The sequence below is a fragment of the Lithobates pipiens genome, unplaced genomic scaffold (genome assembly GCF_037356315.1).
Source record: "Lithobates pipiens isolate NorthernLeopardFrog02 unplaced genomic scaffold, aLitPip1_a1.2 Scaffold_23, whole genome shotgun sequence".
In the NCBI taxonomy this organism is placed as follows: Eukaryota; Metazoa; Chordata; class Amphibia; order Anura; family Ranidae; genus Lithobates; species Lithobates pipiens.
In genome coordinates this window covers 27,065,482-27,090,481 of record NW_027507785.1, presented here as the reverse complement: position 1 = coordinate 27,090,481, position 25,000 = coordinate 27,065,482, and the positions used below count along the sequence as shown (strand labels likewise).

Here is a 25,000-nt window from a genome sequence, read left to right as displayed (position 1 = left end):
AAGTCATTCCAGCCCCCCATACCAGCCATGATCTGTTTGCATTACATAGAGAAACACAGAGACCCAGTCCTGATTTCATTGGGTATAAGATGAGGTATGTCATCAAAACCGTTGTTTGTTTTTTTTGTATTGGCATGTTGACTGGGGATGGGGCAGGGCATACACACATTAACTGTCATCCTAAAAGTGGTTGTAAACCTCAGACATGAAATATGAACAAAGCATATCCCTCTTTAGTGAGCGCTTGTCTCAGTCCAGAGCACCAAGTGTCATTTCTCTCTGCTGCTTCATTCCTCTGCTATCTACATGAGTCACTTCTGACAAGTTTTCCTGACACCAAGAGAAAGAGTGGTGACAGTGGAGGGAGCTCCAGCACACAGCCTGTGATTGACAGCCTCAGCTCTGTTGTTGTGTGTTGTGTGAAGGGGGATCGCTTTTGTAGACACTATAATGTTTGTGCAAACCATTCAATATACGTTTATTGGGATTTTTTTTATAGCAGAAAGTAAAAAAATATATATATTTTTTAATTATATATATATAACTTTTTTTTTAACTTTCTGCTACAAAACATACCCGATAAGAAATGTAAAAAAACAAATGGGAGCCATGCTCACAGTGATCGCCCAGGGGAAGAGAGAGCCAGCCGGATCACAGAGCGGGGATTGCCCGCTGTTACAGCTTTCATTTGAATTGCCGTCCGTTCACAGTCCCGCCTCCTGACCCGGCACCAATGATAAACAGAACGTGGCTCCAATGCCGGGATGTGTTCTGTCTGTCACGGGTTCTGTGTCAGGAGACAGGACTGTGTGTGACCTTGAGCAGGTGGCAATTTAAATCAAAGCTGTTACAGCGGGCAATCCCTGCTCTGTGATGATCTGGCCGCCCTCTCTCTTCCTCTGCACAGGGGAGGCTGCACTGTTGGGCACAGGAGAGGCTGCACTGTTGGGCACAGGGGAGGCTGCACTGTTGGGCACAGGGGAGGCTGCACTGTTGGGCACAGGGGAGGCTGCACTGTTGGGCACAGGGGAGGCTGCACTGTTGGGCACAGGGGAGGCTGCACTGTTGGGCACAGGGGAGGCTGCACTGTTGGGCACAGGGGAGGCTGCACTTGTGGGCACTGGTCACGCTGCATTGATGGGCACAGGTGAGGCTGCAATGATGGGCAGAGGTGAGGCTGCAATGATGGGCAGAGGTGAGGCTGCAATGATGGGCAGAGGTGAGGCTGCAATGATGGGCACTTGTCATGCTGCAATGATGGGCAGAGGTGAGGCTGCAATGATGGGCACTTGTCATGCTGCAATGATGGGCAGAGGTGAGGCTGCAATGATGGGCACTTGTCACGCTGCAATGATGGGCAGAGGTGAGGCTGCAATGATGGGCACTTGTCATGCTGCAATGATGGGCAGAGGTGAGGCTGCAATGATGGGCACTTGTCACGCTGTAATGATGGGCAGAGGTGAGGCTGCACTGATAAAGATGTTTAATATTTATTTTTGTAACTTAATTTTGCATAAAACATTTAAGTGTAATTTCATGAGATAATTTTATGAGGGCGTGTTTATGGGCAGAATTAGGGCAGGGTAGGGGTTGGGCGGGGCAACTGGTGGAGAGTAACCTTTAAGGTCTGCCTAGTAGCGCAGGACTTGAAATTTTGAGCCCTGCATTAGTACATTGTTCTTCCATGCTTTGAGACTAAACACAGTAATATCTCCAAAATCGGATATTATTTTGGTAGCCGAACCTTTTGAAACCTTATAAGGAACATATATCGGTGCTTGTACCGACAGATTGTATGTTTGTAGTAGCTTCCGTGTAAATTTATTCTATTTTATTCTGTTTTCTGTTTCCTTATCTTACTTAGTAATTTCTTGAAAAATAACAACAATTACATGGGCTCTCTAATCTCCTCTCCTTCGGCAGGGTTGGGTGCGCTCTGTCCGAGACCAGAAAGAAGTTTTATTTCTCCATATCAATGACGGATCTTCTCTACAAAACCTCCAGATTGTGGCCGAGCCCAGCCTCAGACACAGGTAACACTGTCTGTATCACAGGAGAACGGGCAACAATGAAGAGTGTAGGACTATCACACATGTGTACATCATAAGGTACCCTTCTAGCAAAGTCACACTGTGGTGCGGGGAGGGAATTTATCACAAAAACGGAGCAGTTGTGCATGGCAACCGATCGACGTCTGTGGTTTTTTATTTATTTTGTTTTGTCTTCAGCTTTCTACTCTCTTTGAAAATTGCAGATCATGTTAAAAATCTTTTTTTTTTTTTTTTTCTTCCATGCAGAGCTGTATTATGAATAGAGAAGCTCTCTGCTTATCTATCTCTAAGCTCTCTCCTGACATACATTTAAGCTGCTGTTATCTCGTGTTGGTGAACTTGTCAGAAGTGACTTATTATAACAGAGGAACAGAGCAGCAGAAAGACACTGCACTTAGAGCTTTGGAGAGAGATAATTAAACACTGCAGATATATGTGCTTGGGTCAATATTCACGAATGGGGTTTACATCCACTTTAACCACTTCCTGTCCGGCGCACGACGATGTACGTCGGCAGAATGGCACGGGCAGGCAAACTGGCGTACAGGTACGTCCATTTGTAATTTCCGCCCTGCCATCGCATTTGCGCGCCGCCGGCCTGGACCCCCGTGAGTCCGGTAGCGGGTCCCGCGGACTCGATCGCCGCGGGGATTCATTCGATCGTCTCACGGGGAGGCTGAACGGGGAGATGCCGATGTAAACGACATCTCCCCAGCAACAAGTGAAACTGATCTCTGCTCCCTGTGATTGGAGCAGAGATCAGTGTTCACTAACACACAGCCCAGCCCCCCCACAGTTAGTAACACGCCCCTAGAACACACTTAACCCCTACACTGCCACCCCCCTGGTTAACCCCTTCACTGCCAGTGTCATTTACACAGGAATCGGTGTATTTGTATAGCACTGATTGCTGTATAAATGACAATGGTCCCAAAAATGTGTCAAAAATGTCCGATGTGTCCGCCATAATGTTGCAGTCACAATAAAAATCGCTGATCGCCGCCATTACTAGTAAAAAAAAAAAACTATCCCCTATTTTGTAAACGCTAGAAATTTTGCGCAAACCCATCAATAATTGTTTATTGCAATATTATTTTTTTAACAAAAATATGCAGAAGAATACGTATCGGTCTAAACTGAGGGGAAAAAAATGTTTTTATAAATTTTTGGGGGATATTTATTATAGCGAAAAGTAAAAAATAATGCATTTATTTTTTCAAAATTGACGCTCTATTTTTGTTTATAGCGCAAAAAATAAAAACCGCAGAGGTGATCAAATACCACAAAAATAAAGCTCTATTTGTGGGGAAAAAAAGGACGCCAATTTTGTTTGGGAGCCATATTGCACGACCGCGCAATTGTCAGTTAAAGCAACGCAGTGCTGAATCGCAAGGGTGCAGGCGCCGACATTGTAAGTAAGGGAAATCAGCAGTGAAGCCTTCAGGCTTCACAACTGGTTTCTTAATGCGTGTGCACGAGTCGCGCTGTGCTTTCTGAATGGTCTTGCCACTTTCTGGGACCTGTGTGTGTCCCAGAAGGCAGCAAGGGGGGAAATGTTTGGAAATAGTCACGGCAATCTTACCCGGAAGTGGGAGCGAGTACCTGTCAAAACCAGGAAGTTAAGGCCCATTATTCACGATTAACTCTAAACCGATGACTGCTTTTAAAGTTTCACCTATGTAAAATATGTTGCCATTTCACAGGCCCACACGATTTTAAGATTTGACACCTCGGGCATCTATCTGCTTGGCACAATCTCATCTTTTATATTTTACCCCCAAAAAATTGTATGTATGTGTGTATATATATATATATATATATATATATATATATATATATATATATATATATATATATATATATATATATATATATATATATATATATATATATATATATAATTTTTATTTTTTTTACTTACATTTTGCGTTTCGTAAACTGTTGTGCTAATATCCTGACATAGAAAAAATTGCAACTACTGCTATTTTATTCTCTAGGGCAGGGGTAGGCAACCTTAAAGAGATGAAGATCTACTTGAACAACACTGATGAGGTCAAAGATCACCGGTCACGGTGTCCTGTTAGGGCCGATTCACACCAGAACGCAATGCCATAAAAGCATGTTCCATGTGTTTGTTTCCTGCACCGTGTTCAAAATGCACTGCCTTTTGTGATCTACTTTTGGTGAGGTTATGTTGTTAACCCCAAATGTAGATCGCAAAATGCAGTGGGCATAAAAAAATTTTTTTAACAAGAGTGCAGGGTTCGGGAGTGCGTTACGCTCGGAACTGCAGGGTTCGGAAGTGCGTTACGCTCGGAACTGCAGGGTTCGGGAGTGCATTACGCTCGGAACTGCAGGGTTCAGAAGTGTGTTACGCTCGGAACTGCAGGGTTCGGGAGTGCATTACGCTCGGAACTGCAGGGTTCGGGAGTGCGTTACGCTCGGAACTGCAGGGTTCAGGAGTTGAGGGGGTGATGTGAAGTGTGGTAGAAGATACTGCTATGGGGTGGCCCTTCCCATAGCAGTGTCCACTGCCCCCTTCACATCACCACACACACTCACCCACACTTACACACTAATGTCCTCTTCTCCCCCTTCCCTCCCATAGCATCCTACCTGTGCACAGGAGACCGAGAGGCAGCACAGTTCTGAACAGGGGGCGGCAGCTGGCAGAGTAACTTTTTATATTAACAAGATGGTGATTGGTTGCTTAGAACCTAGCAACCAATCACCTGTTGCTTAAGTTGAAAAGTTAACTTTGCCAGCTCTGTGCTGGCTCTCGCTCCCTGCTGTTCACTGATGACAGCGGTGGGGGAGAGAGGAGGAGGGAGAGAGAAGGCGGGGGTCGGCGGCACAGACCCATTCCCGGTCTACCTGTCACCAATCGACAGGTAGCATGCGATTGACGGGTTGCCAAATCCCAGCTCTAGGGTGTCTGCTTTCAGAAAATATATCCTGTTTGGGGGGTTCTACATACTCTTCAGGTTTATAGGATTGTTATATAAGGATTGTGAAGCTGTACATGGTCTCTCTTGTTTCCTTGCAGCTCCATCAGTTTCGGCAGTGCGGTGGAAGTGTCGGGGGCTCTGGTGAGTAGTGTGGGCACCAAGCAGAGCGTGGAGGTCAAGGCAGAAGAGATTCGAGTGATTGGAGAATGTGACACCAAAGTAAGATGTCATCTATGATTCTAGATTTAGAAATGCATCTGGATGGAACGGCAATCTTCTGTTAAATCTTATACTGACTATACACATAGCAATTCCAATTCTTCAATTTCCACTTTAGTTCAATTGGTGCTATGTGTAATGGTTAAGCACAGAGCAGCCTGGATCCTCCTCCCCCCTCAGGTCCCTCTTCTGTGCTCCTGGCCCCTCCCTCCTGCCCTCACAGTAAGCAGTTTGCTATGGGGGCACCAGAGCCGAGCTCCGTGTGTCCATTCAGACACGTTGCCCCGGTTCGGCCCCGCCCCCTCTCTCTCCTGTTGGGCTAATTGAATTTGACAGCAGCGGGTGCCAGTGGTGCCGCTGCTGTGTCTCGGGCAATCAGCAGGGAGAGTCCCGGACGGCCAAGGCGCTCGTGGACATCGCTGGATAGAGAGGGACCTCGGGTAAGTATTAGGGGGGCTGCTACACACAGAAGGCTTTTTATCCTAAGGCATAGCATGCATTAAGATAAAAAAAACTGACTTTACAACTCCTTAAATGTCCTTTTTATTAAACAGCATTTCTCAATATATTGCTTTAGTCATAACACCCTTTCTAAAAGGATGCAACATCTTGAGGAAACCCGGGCTTAAAAAAAAAAAAAAAAAAAAAAAAAAAAAAAAAAAAAAGCAGTCCCAATAGATTAGAAAACCCGTCCTGATTGTACAGAGTGCAAGGGTCAGGAAAGTATAATGGACATAGTGTGGGGGTTAGGATAACGTGCAGGAGTCAGGACAATGTAACGTACAGTGGGTGGGGGTCAGGACAATGTAGTATAAAGAGGGAGGGGGGTCAGGACAGTGTACAAGGGGCAGGGGGTCAGGACAATGTAATGTACAGGGGGCGGGGGCCAGGGCAGTGTACAGGGGGCAGGGGTCAGGACAATGTAACCTATAGAGTGCAGGGGTAAGGACAATGTAATGTCCAGAGGGCGGGGGGTCAGGACAGTGTACAGTGGGCAGGGGTCAGGACAATGTAATGTACAAGGGGCGAGGGCAAGGGGGGTGTACAGGGGGCAGAACAATGTAACGTACAGTGGGCAGGGATCAGGAAAATGTAATGTACAGGGGGCGGTGTACAGTGGACAGGGGTCAGGACAATGTAACGTACAGTGGGCGGGGGTCAGAACAATGTAATGTACAGGGGGTGGGGGTTCAGGACAGTGGGCAGGGGTCAGGACAATGTAATGTACAGGGGGCGGGGGTAAGGACAATGTAACGTACAGGGGGCGAGGGCCAGGGCGGTTTACAGTGCAGGTGTAAGGACAATGTAACGTCCAGAGGGAGGGGCTCAGGACAGTGCAATGGACTGAGTGCAGGGGTCAGGAGTAACAATAACATACACACTTACTGGCACTCTGCATTTGTGAAAGCTTAACAAACCAGCAACCAAACATCCAAGGCTCTCGAATTGGGAAGACTGTGTGAAGATGGAAGCCCTGTCAGCGATGACAACGCACCGCTGGAGGGCTTTGTTTTAAGGTAAGTTTGGAATAGTGTGCTAGTATGCGTTGCATACTAGCGCATTATGCCATTATCCTGCAGGTACCAATTTTTTTTTTTTGTGCAGTTTACTACCGCTTTAAAGGTGGCCACATTGCCTTGCAGGGTCCTATGGAGACCCATTGTAGCCAGGCTTTCATATTCTATCTGGAGAGGACTATGGGATGATGTCTGCACAGGCAGCCTGAGAGTGAAGCTTGCTCCAGATTTGGAGCATGCATGAGTGTTTGCTTTAGGAATGATGGAACATCCAAGGAGGGGGAGGAGATCAACTGGACGTTCAGAGAAGTGGGGCAAAGAAAAACAGAAGGCTTTTAAATGAGTGTATTGCTGGACCTATTTGGAAGTATACCATGTCATGCGACATTTACCTATACTTGTGTTTCTGGAAAATGTCAAGGTTTAGTACCCAAACCCCCCCCCCCCCCCCTTTTTTTTATTTTTTTTTATTTATTTATTTTAACAATAAAATATATGCTTTTCCTTTTCCAAGAATAGTTGCTTTCCCTGTGCCCTGGTGTGAATGCCCCCTAAGGGAACGGAATGCTTTTGGTGCACTGACTACTAGAAGATGTCTTTTTGTGTTTTGCAGGATTTTCCATTTAAAATTAAACAACGCCACACCCCAGAATATGTGCGTCAATTTCCTCACCTGCGATGCAGGACCAACACGCTTGGATCCTTACTGAGAATCCGCAGCGAAGCCACAGCAGCCATCCATGAGTATTTCCAGGTACTCGTCGTTGTTTGTTTGTGGTGTGTGTTTTTTTTTTTTTTTTTTTTGTGAATTGCATTGTGTGTAAGAGCTTGTGTACATAGTTTTTTTTTTCAAATCTTGCTGTTTGCATTTGAATGCAGCGCTGCTCATAGGCATGTGTTCAAACGCAAAAGGCTGACCTTCTTTACCATTAATGCAAATAGATCCCAATAGGGTGCTCTGTATTAGAAAAAACACAACCCATAACCACAAGCCTGCATGCAGGATTAAAGTAGAATGATGGCCTCTCTTCTTCCTCCTCCTTCCTACTTCCTCCTTCTTCTTCCATAAAAATTATTGAAAATGTAAAAAGATTACATCAAAATTGAATGGTATACCTGGTGACGTTTCAGGCTGATACAGATAGTGCCCTTCTTCAAAACATCATACATGGACCAATATATAGCTCATTATCTTCAACATGTAATTGATTATTAAATCTTTCGACAAGCTGGAATCAATTAGTAATGAAGTATACAACATTCCTTATTATATCAATTAATTTAAAAAACTGGAACAACTCTAAACAGGTGCAAAGATGTAATTGATCGAACAGTACATCTAAAGAAAGAAGAAAAAATAAAATAATAAAGAATATATATATATATAATGTGTGTGTGTGTGTGTGTGTGTGTGTATGTATATATATATATATATATATATATATATATATATATATATATATATATATATATATATATATATATATATATATTGCATATTTATTCATATATATTATAATATATATCACTAAAGACTATTAATTAAACAGTTCATGTGTAAATAAATACAAAAAAAGGAGACTAATACAGAAAAGTGATAAATTATTATTTACATTTATTTAGTTCCAGGTCTGAAATTTAATATAGCCATCACAAATGAGGCTACTCCGTTTCTAGATACATTATTGTACATACAGGACAGACGACACATTATTAGGCCCCTGTGTGTGTGTGTGCATAATATATATTATATAATATATATATATATATATATATAAAACACATTATGAGGCCCCTTTCACACGGGCGGATAGAATTCAGCTTTTAGCTGTGGATAGATGAAGTTATCTACTGCAGCTAAACTCACACAATGCTTTCCTATGGCCCCGTACACACACTGCATTTAGGAACGGTTTCCTTACATGGGGTTTGGTGCGGTTAGAAAAAATAAATTTGGACTGCGTCCAGGACCGATTTATTGCAGCTGTCTGCAGGTAATCGCAGTGTACTATTTCTCCTGCGGTTAGCAGCGGCAACAAGGAAAGAAAAACAACAAGGAAGCACATCAGAAATGGCAAGAATGTTCCGACGCAGCTAATCACAATGTACAACTGCAAGTGAACGCTGTGCCAGATTCTCCTGAATTTCAAAATAGCAAAACATGCTTTTAACAGCGGCAGAACGGATCTATAGAGAAAAACTACAGATCCTAATCATTTGTTGCACTATTCTAGTTTTCATCTACCAGGGCTGTTTAACCACTTGCTTACTGGCCACTTACTTGATGCACTTTGAATGGCAATCGTGCCATACAATACTGTACCCAAATACCCAAATGACATTTTTATAATTTTTTTTTTCACACAAATAGAGCTTTCTGTTGGTGGTATTTGATCACCTGTGTGATTTGTGAATGTAAAAAGACCGAATTTAAAAAATAAAAATAAATGTATTTTGTTATAAAATTTTAAAACTGGTTATTTTTGTCCGTCGATGTACGCTGATGAGGCGGCAGTGATGGGCACTGATGGGTGGCAATGATAGGCAGCACTTCTAGGTGGCACTGGCACCACTGGTGGGCATTGATAGGTTTCACTTGTGGGCATTGTTCGGTGACACTTGTGGGCACTTTCAGGTTGCAATTAAGAGGCATAATTGCCTCTTCCGTTTCGGGACCGATGTCCCTTTAAGGTGAGACGGTGATCGGCTTTTTTTTTTTTTCTCCTCACGCTGACAGCGGAGGAGAAAAAAAAAAATCACCCAAGCTTTTGTTTTGATCATGTGATCAGCTGTCATTGGCTGACAGCTGATCACATGGGAATGGGGCAGGGACTGGCCCCTTACTCAGATCGGTGACCCGAGTCTCGGTGATCACAGCGCGCGCACAGGGCGCTTATGACTGCACAGGGGAGGCCGTCATAAGTGGTTAAATCTAAAATTGTATATATATACAGTGCCTTGCGAAAGTATTCGGCCCCCTTGAACTTTTCAGGCTTCAAACATAAAGATATAACATTTTAATTTTTTGTGAAGATTAACCAACAAATGGGACACAATTGTGAAGTGGAACGAAATCCTATTGGATATTTTAAACTTTTTTAGCAAATAAAAAACTGAAAAGTGGTGCGTGCAAAATTATTCGGCCCCTTTACTTTCAGTGCAGCAAACTCACTCCAGAAGTTCAGCGAGGATCTCTGAATGATCCAATGTTGTCCTAAATGACTGATGGTGATAAATAGAATCCACCTGTGTGTAATCAAGTCTCTGTATAAATGCACCTGCTCTGTGATAGTCTCAGGGTTCTGTTGAAAGCGCAGAGAGCATCATGAAGACCAAGGAACACACCAGGCAGGTCCGTAATACTGTTGTGGAGAAGTTTAAAGCCGGATTTGGATACAAAAAGATTTCCCAAGCTTTAAACATCCCAAGGAGCACTGTGCAAGCGATCATTTTGAAATGGAAGGAGTATCAGACCACTGCAAATCTACCAAGACCTGGCCGTCCCTCTAAACTTTCAGCTCAGACAAGGAGAAGACTGATCAGAGATGCAGCCAAGAGGCCCATGATCACTCTGGATGAACTGCAGAGAACTACAGCTGAGGTGGGAGAGTCTGTCCATAGGACAACAATCAGTCGTACACTGCACAAATCTGGCCTTTATGGAAGAGTGGCAAGAAGAAAGCCATTTCTCAGAGATATCCATAAAAAGTCTCGTCTAAAGTTTGCCACAAGCCACCTGGGAGACACACCAAACATGTGGAAGAAGGTGCTCTGGTCAGATGAAACCAAAATCCAACTTTTTTTCCCACTATGCAAAACGATATGTTTGGCGTAAAAGCAACACAGCTCATCACCCTCAACACACCATCCCCACTGTCAAACATGGTGGTGGCAGCATCATGGTTTGGGCCTGCTTTTCTTCAGCAGGGACAGGGAAGATGGTTAAATTGAGGGGAAGATGGATGCAGCCAAATACAGGACCGTTCTGGATGAAAACCTGTTGGAGTCTGCAAAAGACCTGAAACTGGGACGGAGATTTATCTTCCAACAAGACAATGATCCCAAACATACAGCAAAATCTACAAAGGAATGGTTCACAAATAAACGTATCCAGGTGTTAGAATGGCCAAGTCAAAGTCCAGACCTGAATCCAATCGAGAATCTGTGAAAAGTGCTGAAAACTGCTGTTCACAAACGCTCTCCATCCAACCTCACTGAGCTCGAGCGGTTTTGCAAGGAAGAATGGGCAAGAATTTCAGTCTCTCGATGTGCAAAACTGATAGAGACATACCCCAAGCGACTTGCAGCTGTAATCACAGCAAAAGGTGGCTCTACAAAGTATTAACGCAAGGGGGCCGAATAATTTTTCACGCCCCACTTTTCATTTTTTTATTAGTTAAAAAAGTTTAAAAAAATCAAATAGATTTCGTTCCACTTCACAATTGTGTCCCACTTGTTGGTGATTCTTACAAAAAATAAAAATGTTATATCTTTATGTTTGAAGCCTGAAATGTGGCAAAAGGTTGAAAAGTTCAAGGGGGCCGAATACTTTCGCAAGGCACTGTATATATTATATACACACACACACACACACACACAGGGGCCTAATAATGTGTCGTCTGTCCTATATGTACAATAATTTATCTAGAAACGGAGTAGCCTCATTTGTGATGGATATATTACATTTCAGACCTGGAATTAAATAATAATTTATTACTTATCTGTATTGGTCTCTTTTTTTTTTTTGTATTTACACATTAATAGTTATATATATATATATATATATATATATATATATATATATATACTCTTTCATACATACATTAATGTTTGAGGTTTCTGATCAATTTTCTAGCAAAAAAGAAAACAGATTTTTACACGTAGGAGAGGAATGCTGGAATTGGCCCGGTATGGAAGCGGTTAGTAATCAAAGCAAACTCCCCAATCCCTCCATGTCTCCAGGCTTTATTTTGCTGAGAAATCATTTTGAAATACAACCTCCCAGCATTTGTGGCCATCTTGAGTAATGGCAGATGGTTCATGTTGTGTTTTTACTTCCTGAAATCCATCTGCCCTTCCAGGCCTTAGCTGAGAAAACTCCTCCTCCCCTCCTGAAGACTCTTATGATGTTATGATATCATTTGACTAGGCCAGAAATCGGGAAAATAAATGTAAAAAGAAAGTTGGCACTGCGTGGAAAGGGTAGATGCTAGAACTAAAGGTAAATATGCCCAAACCTTCACTATAAATAAATGCAATAAATTTTTTTTTTTTTAAAAAGAGCAACTGAAAAAAAAGTAAATTAAGTACATATCTATTCATTAATGCTGGCACCATGAGGATTAAAGAGTCAATGTTGATTGAGAGAGTGAAGTTCTGCTTTAAGGAATATTAAGAAATAGCAGAATGGCATCGGGACAACCCGGGCCTTAGAACATTGTCTATCCAAGGCCCAATCTAATGGCAGCTCATCTAAACAAGATAGTAATGCTTAGAAGAAGCTCTGGCATAAAGCCATTCCAGATGGTCATAGGCAGCAGATACATTCAAACAACATATTTACCTCCTAAATGTAGTTCTTCAAAAAGCAATTCTTCAATGCTTTTCCTAAATGTCACCACAAGATGGCGCACTTTGTTCATAATAACGCATGCATGGTGTGTGCGCTGGACCTGAAAACTGAACTCCATGTCCAAAATAACTACATTCATTCATGTTTTTATAAGTGGTGCAATTTAACCACTTCACCCCCGGAAGATGATTTTACCCCCTTCCTGACCATAGCACTTTTTTTTTTACAATTTGGCACTGCGTTGCTTTAATTGACAATCGTGCAGTCCTTCGACGTTGTACCCAAACAAAATTGAAGCTGCTTTGCTGGTGATACTGATGGAGTTATTGCAAACTAATTTTCAAAGGCTTTTTTTTTTTTTTTTCTAGTGATATGAAGAATAATAATATTATGCTTTTTTTTTTTGAAAGCATTCTTTCTTTTTTTACAGCATTTCTTCACACCTGCCTAAAACTTTTGCACAGTGCTGTAGATGTAAGGGCCTTGGATATATTTATACATGTTTATTTTTTTCTGAGCTAAGCAAGTCTAAGATGATCCGTCATCTCTAATATTCGGATAAATGGCTGCTACTGAGCCCTGCCCAGTTACTGTGGTTATAAAACATAGGGGGTCGAAAGCTGAATTAATCTGCTTATGTTTTGCTTATGGTCGTCCTCTAGTCAGGAAATAAGGCAGTCTCTATTTGAATTGCTGCAGCTCACAGTGTGCAGTGAAATCAGAGGAAGCCATTTCAGTGCAAGAGAGGAGTTTGTACAACTGGGTAAGACTGAAGGGAAGGCCGGAGGTCAGATGCAATGTGGCACAGTGATTTTGGGGAGTTGTCGCTGTGATGCCGGCATTGTTGGGACAAAGTTCCAGAATGAGACTTTACACCTCTCTTCTCTCTCTCTCTCTGCATCTAGAGCCATGGTTATGTTCACATCCACACTCCAATAATTACCTCTAATGACTGCGAGGGAGCGGGAGAGCTCTTCCAGGTTGAGGTAGGTGTTTTTTGTTTTTGGGGGGAGGGGGACCTGTGGCTCCCAGTAGTTTTGTGCTTTCCTTGCCTATGGACAATAAAATATATTTATTAAACTAATTTTTACTAGCTAAATGGGTTTTTATTTTCTTTCAAACTTCTTTACAGTTTCTTTGGTGTCTATTGTTTTTTTCTTTCTTTGTGTATATATTGTATATTCTCTTTAAACTTTTATTATGGATTATCAAATGTAGTGCCAGTAATGTTCATATAGGGACTGCAAGGAGCACTTAATTGTAGAATGACTTTAAGACCTCTTTCACACTGGGGCGTTTTTCAGGCGTTTTTCAAGCGCTTTAGCGTTAAAAAAAGCGCCTATAAAGCGCTTGAAAGAAGCCTCATCTGCAGTCCCAATGTGAAAGCCCAATTGCTTTAAGAGCCCTTTCACAATGTCAGCGCCCGAAAAACGCTCGAAAAGCGCTGCTTAAACTAGCAGCGCTTTACCAGCGTTTTTCGAGCGTTATTGGGGCGCTTTTAACCCCTGCTAGTGGCCAAATAAAGGGTTAAAAGCGCCCACAAAACGCTGCTGCCAATAGCGTTTTTCAGGCGTTTTACAGGCGCTTCCCATTGATTTCAATGGGAAGGGGCGCTTTAGGATCGTTGTATTCACCGCTCCAAAAGCGCTGCAAAGAAGCTGCTTGCAGGACTTTTTTTGACGCTCTGCCAGCGCAGCGCCTCAGTGTGAAAGCGCTCCGGCTTTTACATTGGGATTGCAGTTGCAGCTTCTTTCAGGCGCTTTTTTTAACGCTAAAGCGCCTGAAAAACGCCCCAGTGTGAAAGGGATCTCGGTGTAAAAGCACTCGGGCTTTTACATTGGGATTGCAGTTGCGGCTTCTTTCAGGTGCTTTTTTTAACGCTAAAGCGCATGAAAAACGCCTGAAAAACGCCCCAGTGTGAAAGGGGTCTAATGGTAGTGATCTCTAAATGTTTCTTGTAATGTGTCCTCAATCTATGATCATCTCCTGTAGTGTGTATGTGTCAGAAACCATGAATCAGACTGAGACAGAAGTACAGTTAAATCACACTTGTTATAATAATAATAATAATAATAATTAAAAGGTAAACCGAGTAAACGTAGTCAAAACATAGCCAGAGTTCAGGAGCCGGAACGGATAGTCAGACAAGCCAAAACGTCAGGGTGCCAGAGATGAGCGTTGTAGAACAGCAGACAGGATCTGGAGCCAGATGAGAGCACCATGAGAGCATGCGTAGAGCGCATGGGCAACTGTGGATCCATCCCATCCCTGCTCTGAAATTTATTGAAGAGTTTAATAGACCTTCCATTATAATATGAAAAGCACCTTCAGTGGTCATTGGTTTCTGGTGAGTGAGCACTTATATGAGAAGCCATCTCACAATATTCCTCAAAGGCACGATGTCTTTTGAACTTTGTATTTGTTGATGAGGAGTAGCACAGTGTTCAGTGTTTTTTTTAGATTTTTTTTTTTTTTTTTCAGATCTCACTATGGTATACTGAAGTATAATTACAAGCATTTCATAAGTGTCAAAGGCTTTTATTGACAATTACATTAAGTTTTTGCAAAGAGTCAATATTTGCAGTGTTGACCATTCTTTTTCAAGACCTCTGCAATTCCCCCCTGGCATGCTGTCAATCACCTTCTGGGCCACATCCTGACTGATGGCCCCCCATTCTTGCATAATCAATGCTTGGAGTTTGTCAGAATGTGTGGGGGGAGGGGGGCGGTGTTTCGCCTACCTCTTGAGGATTGACCACAAGTTCTTAAAGAGATTAAGGTCTGGGGAGTTTCCTAGTCATGTACCCAAGGTTCTGATGTTTTGCTCCCCAAACCACTTAGTTATCACTTTTGCCTTATAGCAAGGTGCTCCATCATGCTGGAAAATGCATTGTTCCTCACCAAACTGTACTTGGATAGTTGGGAGAAGTTGCCCTCGGAGTACGTTTTTGTACCATTCTTTATTCATGGCTGTGTTCTTGGGCAAAAATTGTGAGTGAGCCCCCTTGGCTGAGAAGCAACCCCACACGTGAATGGTCTCAGGGTGCTTTACTGTTGGCATGACACAGGACTGATGGTAGCGCTCAGCTTTTCTTCTACGAAAACCAAGGTTTTTTTCTGGATGCCCAAAACAATCGGAAAGGGAATTCACCAGAGAAAATTACTTTACTCCAGTCCTCAGCAGTCCAATCCCTGAACCTTTTGTAGAATATCAGTCTGTCCCTGATGTTTTTCCTGGAGAGAAGTGGCTTCTTTGCTGCCCTTCTTGACACCGGGCCATCCTCCAAAAGTCTTCTCCTCACTGTACATGAAGATGTGCTCACACCTGCCTGCTGCCATTCCTGAGCAAGCTCCACACTGGTGGTGCCCCGATCCCGCAGCTGAATCAACTGTAGGAGATGGTCCTGGCGCTTGCTGCACTTTCTTGGATGTGTCTGTCGCATTCTTCACACCAATTAAACCTCTTTCCTTGAAGTTGATGACCTGATAAATGGTTGATTTAGGTGCAATCTTAGTAGCAGCAATATCCTTACCTGTGAATCCCAAAGCCATACTGTAACTGCGCATGTTTCTTTGCAGGTAACCATGGTTAACAGTGGAAGAACGATGATTTCAAGCACCACCCTCCTTTTTGAGTTAGAATAACAGACTGGAAAGCTTAATCAGCATTAGAGTGATTTCCAGCCTTGTCCTCGTCAACACTGACACCCGAGTTAATGAGAATCACTGACATGTCAGCTGTTTTTGTTGTGGCAAGGCTGAAATGCAGAGGAAATGTGTTTTTTGTTTTTATTTTGGGGGGATTAAGTCAATCTTCATGGCAAAGAGGGACGTTGCAATTAATTGTAATTCATCTGATCACTCTTCATAACATTATGGATTATATGCAAATTGCCATCATAAAGACTGAGGCAGCAGACTTTGAAAATTAATATTTGTGTCATTCTCAAAACTTTTGACCACAGCTGTAGTAACGGGACTGTGTTTTTAACAAATGTTGCTTGTTGCAGGCTGGGAACAAGGACCCTGCTCCAGGAGACAATGGTGGGTTTTTCGGCGTTCCAGCGTTCCTCACTGTGTCGGGCCAGCTACATCTGGAAGTTATGTCAGGGTAAGGCTGCATTGTGCAATAATTCCAAAACCTTTAGGGAGTGTCACTGAAGGCAATCATTCCAGTTCATGGAATAGAACAAATTCTGGTATCTGATTCCTTTATATCAAGATTGCCACTCCGCGTTGATAGCTTGGAAACGCATATTATCGAAATCAAAGGAACTAAATTAACTAACTTAAAATTCCTTTGCCCTTAAGAGTGCTGGACTATTGTAGAGCCTGTATCTCAGTAAATAATTTTTATTTCACAGGGTTTTAACTACTATGTCAACCTACCTCTAGCCTATAATGAGTTGGTGCTAAAAAAAACTTTGAAATTTTTGAAAGATAGACTTCATGTAAAAGCGGGCAGTCATCCACGGACTGTTCAATCCTCCTTTTATTGAAGTCACAAAGGTAAAATGCACAGATTAATCAGTGTTGGTGCATTTTAGCCAAGGAAGGCCTCAGCCATTACCTTAGTTATATGCCTAGGGCCTTCCTTACCTGAAACGCGCCAACATCTGTGGATTTTACCCTTTTGACCTAAAAATGGTTGTAAACCCCATTCATGAAATTTGACCCAAGCACATATATCTGTTGTGTTGTCTTATCTCTCTCCAAAGCTCTATATGTCGTTTCTTTCTGCTGCTCTGTTCCTCTGTTATCGGCAGAGTCACTTCTGACAAGTTCTCCAACACAGGAGATAAAAGCAGCTGGAAATTTTGTGTCGGAGAGGGAGCTTAGAGGTTGATAAGCAGAGAGCTGGTGTACTCTTAATACAGCTCTGCATGTTCCTTTGTTCCTCTGCCTATGTGAAGGACGGGGTGTGCCTTTCCTCCAATCAGCTCACACACAGTGTAAGCCCAGACTCCACACCCACTGATGAAAGAGGAAACAAGATTTCTAACACGTTCTGCACTTTCCAAAGACTTTAGAAAGGGAAAGACAGCAGATATACATGTAAAACCTATGTAGGAGGATTTTTTTAAGCTTTGTGTTTCACCTGAGGCTATTCACTTCAGTGGGTATATGTGAGGGTCTACATCCACTTTAAAGTGGATCTTCACTGCATCTGATTACCACAAACCAAATACACTATTTCATTCTTAACATTCAGGGGAAACTTCCCCCATCCCTCCATGTCGGAAAGCCCCTCCTTCTCTCCTCCCCTTCTGAAGACTCCTGGGAAGTATGACATCATTTGCCTAGGCAAGAAACCAGGAAGTAAGGCTGGCCATACATTATACAATTTTTCTTCTATAGATTTCCTTTAGATTTACCAAAACCATATAATGTGAGGTCAAATCTAAGCACTTTCAATTTGCTTGCAATCAGGCAGGCCCTTGTACTACACAGTTGAAGGTAAATCTAAAGGAAATTGAATGAAAAAATTGTATGGTGTATGGCCAGCTTTACTGAAGAAATTAAGATATTTTTTTTTTTTTAAAAACAGGAAAGTATATCATATTTACTTATCTATTTTTACTAATGCTAGCAGCATGAGGATTAAAAAAAAATCAATGTTGATTGGGAGAGTTAAGTTTTACTCTGCCTCCACCCATTACCTCTTGCCTATATAGGTCTTAAAGTCAGAGTCAGCAATAAGCTGCAGATGAAATGCACACTCCATGCTGAGGACAGTAAAATTCTATGAAGCAAAGTTGGAGAAGTGACCTCATGTCATGGAATCGGTCCCGAAGAAGCGGACGCTGTGTGCGAAACGTGTTTTTATATTTAAGAAGTGTATAAATAAAAATTTAATTTTACAAACTAAAGTTTACGGTGGTGGTACATATTAAGTCCTGTTATATGGAGCTTGGGATACCTATATACAGCTATATACTTTTCCATGGTGCTTTGTTCTGAGATTACACACCACTGAGTTGAAAAAATTAACATTTAGGGGCAGTTTCTGTAAACCTTTGCTGAGAAAATGGTTAGCTTAACCCCTTTCCGCCTACCCTGCCACCCCTTTAACCACTTGTTAAGTGCCTCCTCTAGCTTTTAGCTCGGCTGCACATTCTGTGACAGTATGGCAGGCAATCTGACGCTGGCTGGGGGGTACATTAACTGACACTTTAATAGTGACACTATGACAGTGATAATACTATACACTGTCACTGTACTAATGACACTGGCTGGGAAGGTGTTAACATCTAGGGCCAATCAAATGGTTAAGTGTGTGCCTAACAATGTGTAATATGTGTGGTATGTGGTGCTTTTACTAAGCGACCTTGTTGTGTGTGCGTTTTTGTTTTTTTTTGTTTTTTTTCCCCCTTCCTTGCAGGGAATAAAAACAACACCAAGATCACCTGTTAGTGTTCGGAGCTCTGTGTTTATTACAGAATGACAGAGCCAATCAGCAGTTGCTGGTGATTAATCACTGGCACCGCCAATTGCCTCGTGCTGTAACAAATCACACAGCCGAGGCAGCACGTGTGTACCCCTCCCACCCGGAAGCACTGATCACGTGCCAAATACGTGCTCCAGCGCAGAGCGGCCACCCTATACTAGTATATCTGTGTGGGGTGGTCGGAAAGTGGTTACACCTGGTGATCCTGCCAGTAACACACTTCCTGTCCTAGGGTGACAACGCTCACTGTACTGTATCTGTGAAGGAGCACCCTAGAACAGTGTAAAGGATCCCCACCGCACTTCGCTTGAGTTCTTCCATCAGTACACTGCTTCCTCCAATCTGGACCTTTAGTCCAGATCTGCTTCCTCCAATCTGCACCTCTGGTCAGACTTTACAGCCAACTATTGTAACCAAGAACCAGACAAGACTAGCTCAGTTATAAAGCTGGGACACACACACAAACGGTTTTATTTGAGATCTCACACAAATATATACACCAGGATAACAATACAACTGTAACCAGAAACCTAATTAACATGAGCTAATTAATCATTTAACCAGACTAGGTGACTCAGAGATCTGACCTTTCAGGTCAGCCTTGCCATCTCCTAGCTCATGAACTACAATACGCATTATCATCAATTTCAACACAGAACTCCTTTGTACAATAGCAGAGTTAATTAGCACAAATAACAATGGGTGAAAGACCCTCAGAGGTCACACTAGACTTATTTACCATAAACCCATTATAACAGACAGGTGGCTGAAGTTGATGACATCATCATCTGCTGAGTTCCAGCAGTATGAAGCAGTCACTATTTCTAATATGGCATATAGGCCTTATACAGGGATCCCAGAGTCTGTGTGTCTTGGGGAGACATTGACTTGAATCCAAAGTAACATTACTTCAAGGGTCCCCAGGCATACACCTCACAAAGAGTATCGTTTCCTTAAAATCCAGGACCCATAATCAGTAAGCCAGAGGCTAGCATTCAGTCCCCTCCAAAAGCCCCTGTCCAGGGTGTGTCTATCACAAACAGAAAGTGCTTTAGGACTACAGAACACCTCTTGCTTTACTCTGCCCATAACATTAGGGGGTTGTGGTGTTCTGTAGTTCACACGCATGTATCCTTTGGAATTTACTCCAGCACAGAAACTGTGTTGTCGGCTCACTACAGGAAGTTAGCTCATTGGATTTCTGGCAGGATCAGTTTGTTTTGCACTTATTGAACAGATATAACAAAACACTTTCCATGGTATCTTTACCAGGCCAAAATGGAGTAGATAAGAGAAACTCATCGTCCGAGTTTAAGCCTGGCCCTCGCCTAGTATCATTCTGTGCAGTATAGATTCTCCAGCAACCTAAAGAAGGGGGAAAAAAAAATCAAAATTGTTAGATTTTGACATAAGGTTCGCCTCCATAGACATAAGAGATCATAAAGCTGAACTCCTTTTCATGTTTTACTATTAAGAATCCTCTTGTCGTTTTTGTCTCCAGCGCCTTCACAAGAGTGTTCACTTTCGGACCGACTTTTAGAGCTGAGAATTCGCAAACCAGGCGACATTTGGCGGAATTTTACATGGTAGAGGCTGAAATTTCCTTTACAGAGAGCCTGGAGGACATTATGCAGGTACCATCAGTAGCAGGACAGGCTTGTCCAGTGCCCAGGGCAAGGATGTGGAACCGCACCCCCCACCCCCACTGTTAATGCATGCCATAGAATGGGTTTACTGCCCTGTGTGTCTTTTCCCGGCCTTCTTGCTCTACTGTGCCCAGGGCAGCTTCCCCTCTTGCCCACCCCTTGTCTCGGTCCTGGGTATCATGCAGGTTGCTGCGTTAAAGTGAACCTGTCATTTTTTTTTTTTTTTCTAGTTTATCAGTATGCAAGCCATTGATCAACAGAGGGTGCAAGCAGAGGGGAGATTTACTAGGTTTTACTAGTGTGTTGTTTTTTTTTGTTTTTTTTATGCAAATTACTTTGAGTTTTGACAAGTTATACACAAAAGTATAAAAATGTGCAACAGCGTAGACCAAAAAACAGAATAAAAACAAAACAAGACATTTGCCCCGCAGAACATGCACAATCGAGAAACGGAGGAGATGCTACTCGAAAAATTAGACTATTGTGCAAAAGTTAATTTATTTCACTAATGCAACTTAAAAGGTGAAACTCATATATGAGACTCATTACATGCAAAGCAAGATGGGTCAATCCATGATTTGTCATAATTGTGGTGATTGTGGCTTAGAGCTCATGAAAACCCCAAATCCACAATCTCAGAAAACTAGAAAATTGTGAAAAGGTGCAAATATTCTCAGCTCAAAGTGTCCCACTCTAATCAGCTAATTGAGCCATAACACCTGCAAAGGGTTCCTGAGCCTTTAAATGGTCTCTCAGTCTGGTTCAGAAGGAGTCACAATCATGGGAAAGACTGCTGACCTGACAGTTGTGCAGAAAACCATCATTGACACCCTCCATAAGGAGGGAAAGCCTCAAAAGGTAATTTCAAAAGAAGTTGGATGTTCCCAAAGTGCTGCATCAAAGCACATTAATAGAAAGTTATGTGGAAGGGAAAAGTTTGGAAGAAAAAGGTGCACAAGCAGCAGGGATGACCGCAGCCTGGAGAGGATTGTCAGGAAACGGCCATTCAAAAGTGTTGGGAACTTTCACAAGGAGTGGACTGAGGCTGGAGTCAGTGCATCAAGAGCCACCACACACAGACGGATCCCGGACATGGACTTCAAATGTTGTATTCCTCTTGTCAAGCCACTACTGAACAACAAACGATGTCAGAAGCATCTTACCTGGGCTAAAGAAAAACAGACCTAGTCTGTTGCTCAGTGGTCCAAAGTCCTCTTTTCTGATGCATCTCATTTGGAAACCAAGGACCCAGAGTATGGAGGAAGAATGGAGTGGCGCACACTCCAAGATGCTTGAAGTCCAGTGTGAAGTTTCCACAGTCTGTGTTGATTTGGGGAGCCGTGTCATCTGCTGGTGTTGGTCCACTGTGCTTCATTAAGTCCCAGGGTCAACGCAGCCATCTACCAGGAGATTTTGGAGCACTTCATGCTTCCTTCCACAGACGAGCTCTATGGGGATGCTGACTTCATTTCCCAGCAGGACTTGGCACCTGCCCACATTGCCAAAAGCACCAAAACCTGGTTCAATGACCGTGGGATTACTGTGCTTGATTGGCCAGCAAACTCGTCTGATCTGAACCCCATAGAGAATCGACGGGGCATTGCCAAGAGAAAGATGAGCGACATGAGACCGAACATTGCAGAAGAGCTGAAGGATGCTATTGAAGAATCCTGGTCTTCCATAACACCTCATCAGTGCCACAGGCTGATGGCTTCCATGCCACGCCGCATTAAGGCAGTAATTGCTGCAAAAGGGGCCCAAACCAAGTACTGAGTACATATGCATGCTTATACTTTTGAGAGATCCGATATTGTTCTATATACAATCCTTGTTTTATTGTTTGCATGCAATATTCAAATTTTCTGAGATTGTGGATTTGGGGTTTTCATGAGCTGTAAGCCATAATCATCACAATTATGACAAATCACGGCTTGAACTATCTCCTATATTAGTTTCACCTTTTAAGTTGCATTAGTGAAATAAATTAACTTTTTCACAATATTCTAATTTTTAGAGTATCGCCTGTATGTCAAGACCAGTATGGAAATGTGGTAGTTATGCGCTGCCACCTAGTGGCGAGTGAATATCGTGCAATTTCAGTGACACAAATGAGGTGCGAATATAGAAAGCTGCTATCACCTGTATGTTCTCACAAAATCACAATGAATGCTATAAATGGGAAATGGATAGCGCTGCTATAAACTACAAATAATATATAGTGAAACTATTGACCATGTCAATACAACAATCATACAAAGAAGCAAGGTGTTGAATGAAAAGTCCAAATTAATAAAAAGTGATGAAAAAAATTTAATTGAAAATAGATTAAAAAAAGATGTAAATAATCATCTTATGAGAGATGTACTCCTAATTCGGTTACCATTCCATGTTGCCAGCACACAGCACCGATACTTCACCATCCTGGGCTGTTTTTACCCCATGCTCCCCTCCATTCTGGAAATGGCTTAAAGCTTCTCCCCAGCCAATGAGAACAGAGGGGTGTGGACTGTAGAAGGCAAAGTGGAAGCCCAGTATTGGAGCGTGGCTGTGGGGCCCTAGGGCATATAGGAGCTGGACTTTGTGGAGGATATGATAATATGACAGGGAGGCTGCAGGAGCTATGGGCGGGGTTGCAATTGTGACCCCTGCAACCCCTTATGCTACACCGATGGTTGGATATATTTATACCTCCATTATGCAGTTTTATAATCCTCTAGTCAGATTCAGACTTTTATTCCCCAGCTGTATATTTTCAGGATGGGTTTCAGTTTGAATTGTATCTGTGGGTAACGGGGCAATTCTTAGTCAGGAGTTTTTCAATTAACTTTTATATTTAATTTCTAGGTGATGGAGGACCTATTTAAAAGGACAACCTCAGCATTGCTTAGCAAGTGTGCTGAAGATTTAGCCTTCTTCTTCAAATACGTCTCCCCAGGACAGAAAGTAAGTATGATGTCATAGCAGCAAAGTCCTGGATTTTCATAGTCATTATAGGGTGCTGTGGTGTCATTATCAGGACTCCACAAATCTGCCCATCCAGACTGGCCACCATTTAAAAAAAAAAAAAAAAAGGTACCCTGGTCAACTCTGCAATTCCCTTGGACTAGAGAACACCTCCGTCTCAGGTCATGGAAACGAGGAGAGGGGGAGGATGTTCTCTAGTCCGGGAAGAGAGAACTGAGCAGTACTGACGACCCAGCTCGGGATTTCAATGCAGCAGAGGCAGTGTTGTCAGATTGCTAGAAGAATCCAGGAACTGGTCATCCGGTATTTTTCTGCGCCTCTGTCTTTTTTTTAAATTTTTTTTTTATTGTTATTACACACAATTGTACACTTTTAAGCAATTTATAAATAACAAACTTGTTGGCCTCCATTCACACTTGAGCGATTTGGATCGCGGGCAGAGTCACTGCGATTCCAGAATCACGGCAAAACGTGAAACCCATTTGCAATGCCATTATTCCTTAATACAAACGCAGTGCGATTTTTGCCACGGTTTTCGAGCGACAAAACGCGATACGATCACAACAAAAATCACAAACGCTCCTGGCTCTGTGCCAAGATTTGGTACATGAGCATTTTGGAGCTGAAGGAGGCCCATTCAAATGAATAATGCCACTCCAAATACTCTCAGGTGTGAATGGAGCTTTATATTTACCTGCTCTGTTTTTCACAACCTTCCTCTTCTCTGGTCCCTTTCCGGTGCTCCTGGCTCCCTCCCTGCTGAGTGCCCCCCATGGCAAGCTAGGGGGGCACTCATGCTGGCTCGCTCCAGAGCTGTGCTGTGTGTATGTCCATTGACGCACACACTGTGGCTCAGCCTCGCCCTCCCTCCTCTCTGGCTGTGGTTGATGGCAGCAGGAGCTAATTGCGCCTGTTCTTCCTTCTGAGCCAGTGAGGAGAGAGAGATCACCGACCAGGGACCCAAGAAGAGGAGGGTTGGGGCTGCTCTGTGCAAATCCGCTACACAGGTCAGGTAAGTAAAACATGTTTGTTATTTTTAAAGCCAAAAAAAAAGAGACTTTACAATTACTTTAAGACATCTCTTTTTTTTTTTTTTTAAACTGTCATTTCTTGTACCAAGTATTATAGAACAGGGAACTTATGCCGCGTACACACGATCGGACTTTCCGGCACACTAGGTCCAACGGTCTTTCCGACGGACTTTCCGAATGAACAGACTTGGCCACACACAATCACATCAAAGTCCGACGGACTCGACCGTGATGACATATGACCAGACTAGAATAAGGAAGTTCATAGCCAGTAGCCAATAGCTGCCCTAGCATCGGGTTTCATCCGTCGGATCAGCATACAGACTAAAAGATTTTTCGACTGGACTCGAGTCTATCGGAAAGATTTGAAACATATACAGTATCTCACAAGTGAGTACACCCCTCACATTTTTGTAAATATTTTATTTTATTTTATTATTATATTTTTATTTTATTATCTTTTCATCTCAAAATATTTACTAAATTTGTGAGGGGAGTACGTACTTTTGTGAGATACTGTTGGTTTCCCCACATCCAATTCGCATGTCAGGAGATTGTGACCAGCTATCTATAGAGCCGGTTCACACATCTCTGGGACGGCTGT

General features: G+C 42.7%; 1 protein-coding gene across 1 annotated transcript in view; it reads left to right on the top strand.

Moving 5' to 3' along the window:
• Window positions 1-25,000, top strand: part of NARS2 (asparaginyl-tRNA synthetase 2, mitochondrial) — a 103,353-nt gene that overhangs the window by 4,395 nt on the left and 73,958 nt on the right. The window contains exons 3-9 of the mRNA XM_077451380.1: window positions 1,924-2,033; window positions 5,098-5,218; window positions 7,349-7,489; window positions 13,213-13,293; window positions 16,318-16,418; window positions 20,257-20,389; window positions 23,246-23,344. Coding sequence (XP_077307506.1) covers window positions 1,924-2,033; window positions 5,098-5,218; window positions 7,349-7,489; window positions 13,213-13,293; window positions 16,318-16,418; window positions 20,257-20,389; window positions 23,246-23,344 — 786 coding nt within the window. The remainder of the gene's footprint in view (window positions 1-1,923; window positions 2,034-5,097; window positions 5,219-7,348; window positions 7,490-13,212; window positions 13,294-16,317; window positions 16,419-20,256; window positions 20,390-23,245; window positions 23,345-25,000) is intronic.